Source organism: Centrocercus urophasianus, unplaced genomic scaffold, assembly GCF_019232065.1.
Source record: "Centrocercus urophasianus isolate 14NV4802_14NV808 unplaced genomic scaffold, USGS_Curo_1.0 seq_1054, whole genome shotgun sequence".
Classification (NCBI taxonomy): Eukaryota; Metazoa; Chordata; class Aves; order Galliformes; family Phasianidae; genus Centrocercus; species Centrocercus urophasianus.
Genome location: NW_024884203.1, coordinates 1 through 1,723, shown reverse-complemented (window position 1 = coordinate 1,723; position 1,723 = coordinate 1). Strand labels below are relative to the sequence as shown.

The following is a 1,723-nucleotide window of genomic DNA, read 5'->3' as shown; positions in this document are numbered from 1 at the left end:
CAATGGTTGACCAATGGTAGAGCAATGGTTGACCAACAATTGACCAACGGTTGACCAGCAGTTGACCAGTGGTTGACCAACAGTTGACCAATGGTTGACCAACGTTTGACCAACAATTGACCAACAATTGACCAATGGTTGACCAATAGTTGACCAATGGTTGACAACTAGTTGACCAGTGGTTGACCAAAGATGGACCAGGTGTCGGCCACGAACCAGCTGTGTGCCTTGGTGGCCCAGAAGGCCATTGGATTCCCAGGGTGTATTGCACAGAGCGTGGCCAGCAGGGCAGGGGGGGCTCAGCTGCAGCACTGAGCCCAACGTGGGGTTCCCCAGTTCCAGGCAGGCTGGGAACTGCTGGGACAGCCCAGCGCAGATGACTGTGTGCCACAATAACCCACATACCTCTAACTACGTGAACAACAGCAGTGCAGGCTGCTCTGACAGCATTAATGGAAGCTCCTTAAGAGTCAGAAGAGACAAAAAAGGAACGTTCCTGAGGTGCCCAAACCTGCAGCACGGGGCGCAGCCCCATCTTTTGCCCCATGGTGCTTCCAGCGCCGGGTGCAGAGGCAGTGCTGGTGCTGAGGGGTGCTGTGCAGCGAGGGCAGCACAAAGAGCAGCACGTGAGCACTGATCTCACGGCTGTTCAATACAGGAGCAGGTGGGGGAACTGTCGCTGTAGGTTTTTTTCCTGTTGCTTTTTCTTTCAAGCAGTGGCAGTTACTGAACAGCTGGAGCAAACGTGCAGCGGTGGGGCTTAAATTCTTCATCTCCTGGTGCTGAGCAGAGACCCGAGGCCTCTTTATATCCAAGTGGTTTCAAGACCAACTTCTGGTCTTGAAGACCAGGTTTCAAGACCAACTTCTGGTCTTGTCCCCAAACGCATCCCAAACGCTGCCAACACCTTTCACTCCTGGGAGCCCGAATAATAGCGCAAGTGCCAACACAGAAATGCTTTTGTTCTTCGTAGTCAATCACTCCTCCCTTATTTGCCATCCCTAAATTATCTCACTTCAAGAGTGCTGTCAGCCCTGGGACGCGCAGCCCGCTGCGAAACTCGGTGCCAAAATGTTCCAGCCTGCCCCTCTTATTTCACCCCGGGGCTGGAGACGAACGCAGCTCCTCCATCTGCAACCCAGCCCAGCTGTTCCATCCCCGCTCCGGATGCTCACAGAGGAGCTCGGGGTGCCGTGCAGCCCCTGGCTGGGTTGTGTGCATGCAGCCACGCGGGGAGGAGCAGAGATGCCGACCCATCCGCCCCGGTGCCGCTGCCCACGGCTGCGTTTCTCTTTGTGCCCAGGTGAACGGAGTCAACGTGGTGAAGGTGGGGCACAAGCAGGTGGTGTCGCTGATCCGCCAGGGGGGGAACCACCTGGTGATGAAGGTCGTCTCCGTCAGCCGCAAGCCTGAGTCAGAAGAGGTCGTTCGGAAGAAGGGTAGGTGGAGGGGGCTGCGCTGGGGTGGGGGGGCTGAGCCGGGGGGTGCTGGGGGCAGAGGGGGCTGCAGAGCTGTGCGCGTCACGCTCCTGTGGGCAGGTAAAGCTCTGCAGCACGGAGCTGCCCCTGGTTTGGGGGTGTTGGGGCACGAGGGTGTCAGGGTGCAGAACTGCCCCTGGTTGGGGGTACGAGGGTGTCAGGGTGTAGAACTGCCCCTGGTTTGTGGTCTAGGGGTGTGAGGATGCAGAACTGCCCCTGGTTTGGGGTATGAGGGTGTCAGGGTG

General features: G+C 57.8%; 1 protein-coding gene across 1 annotated transcript in view; it reads left to right on the top strand.

Annotated features, from left to right (window-relative positions):
* LOC122167721 (SH3 and multiple ankyrin repeat domains protein 3-like) overlaps positions 1–1,439 on the top strand; it is a gene marked incomplete at its 3' end in the record, with an annotated part of 17,680 nt that extends 16,241 nt beyond the window's left edge. The window contains exon 3 of the mRNA XM_042832493.1: positions 1,304–1,439. Within this exon, the coding sequence (XP_042688427.1) occupies positions 1,304–1,439 (136 nt within the window). The remainder of the gene's footprint in view (positions 1–1,303) is intronic.
* Positions 1,440–1,723: the final 284 nt, after the last annotated feature.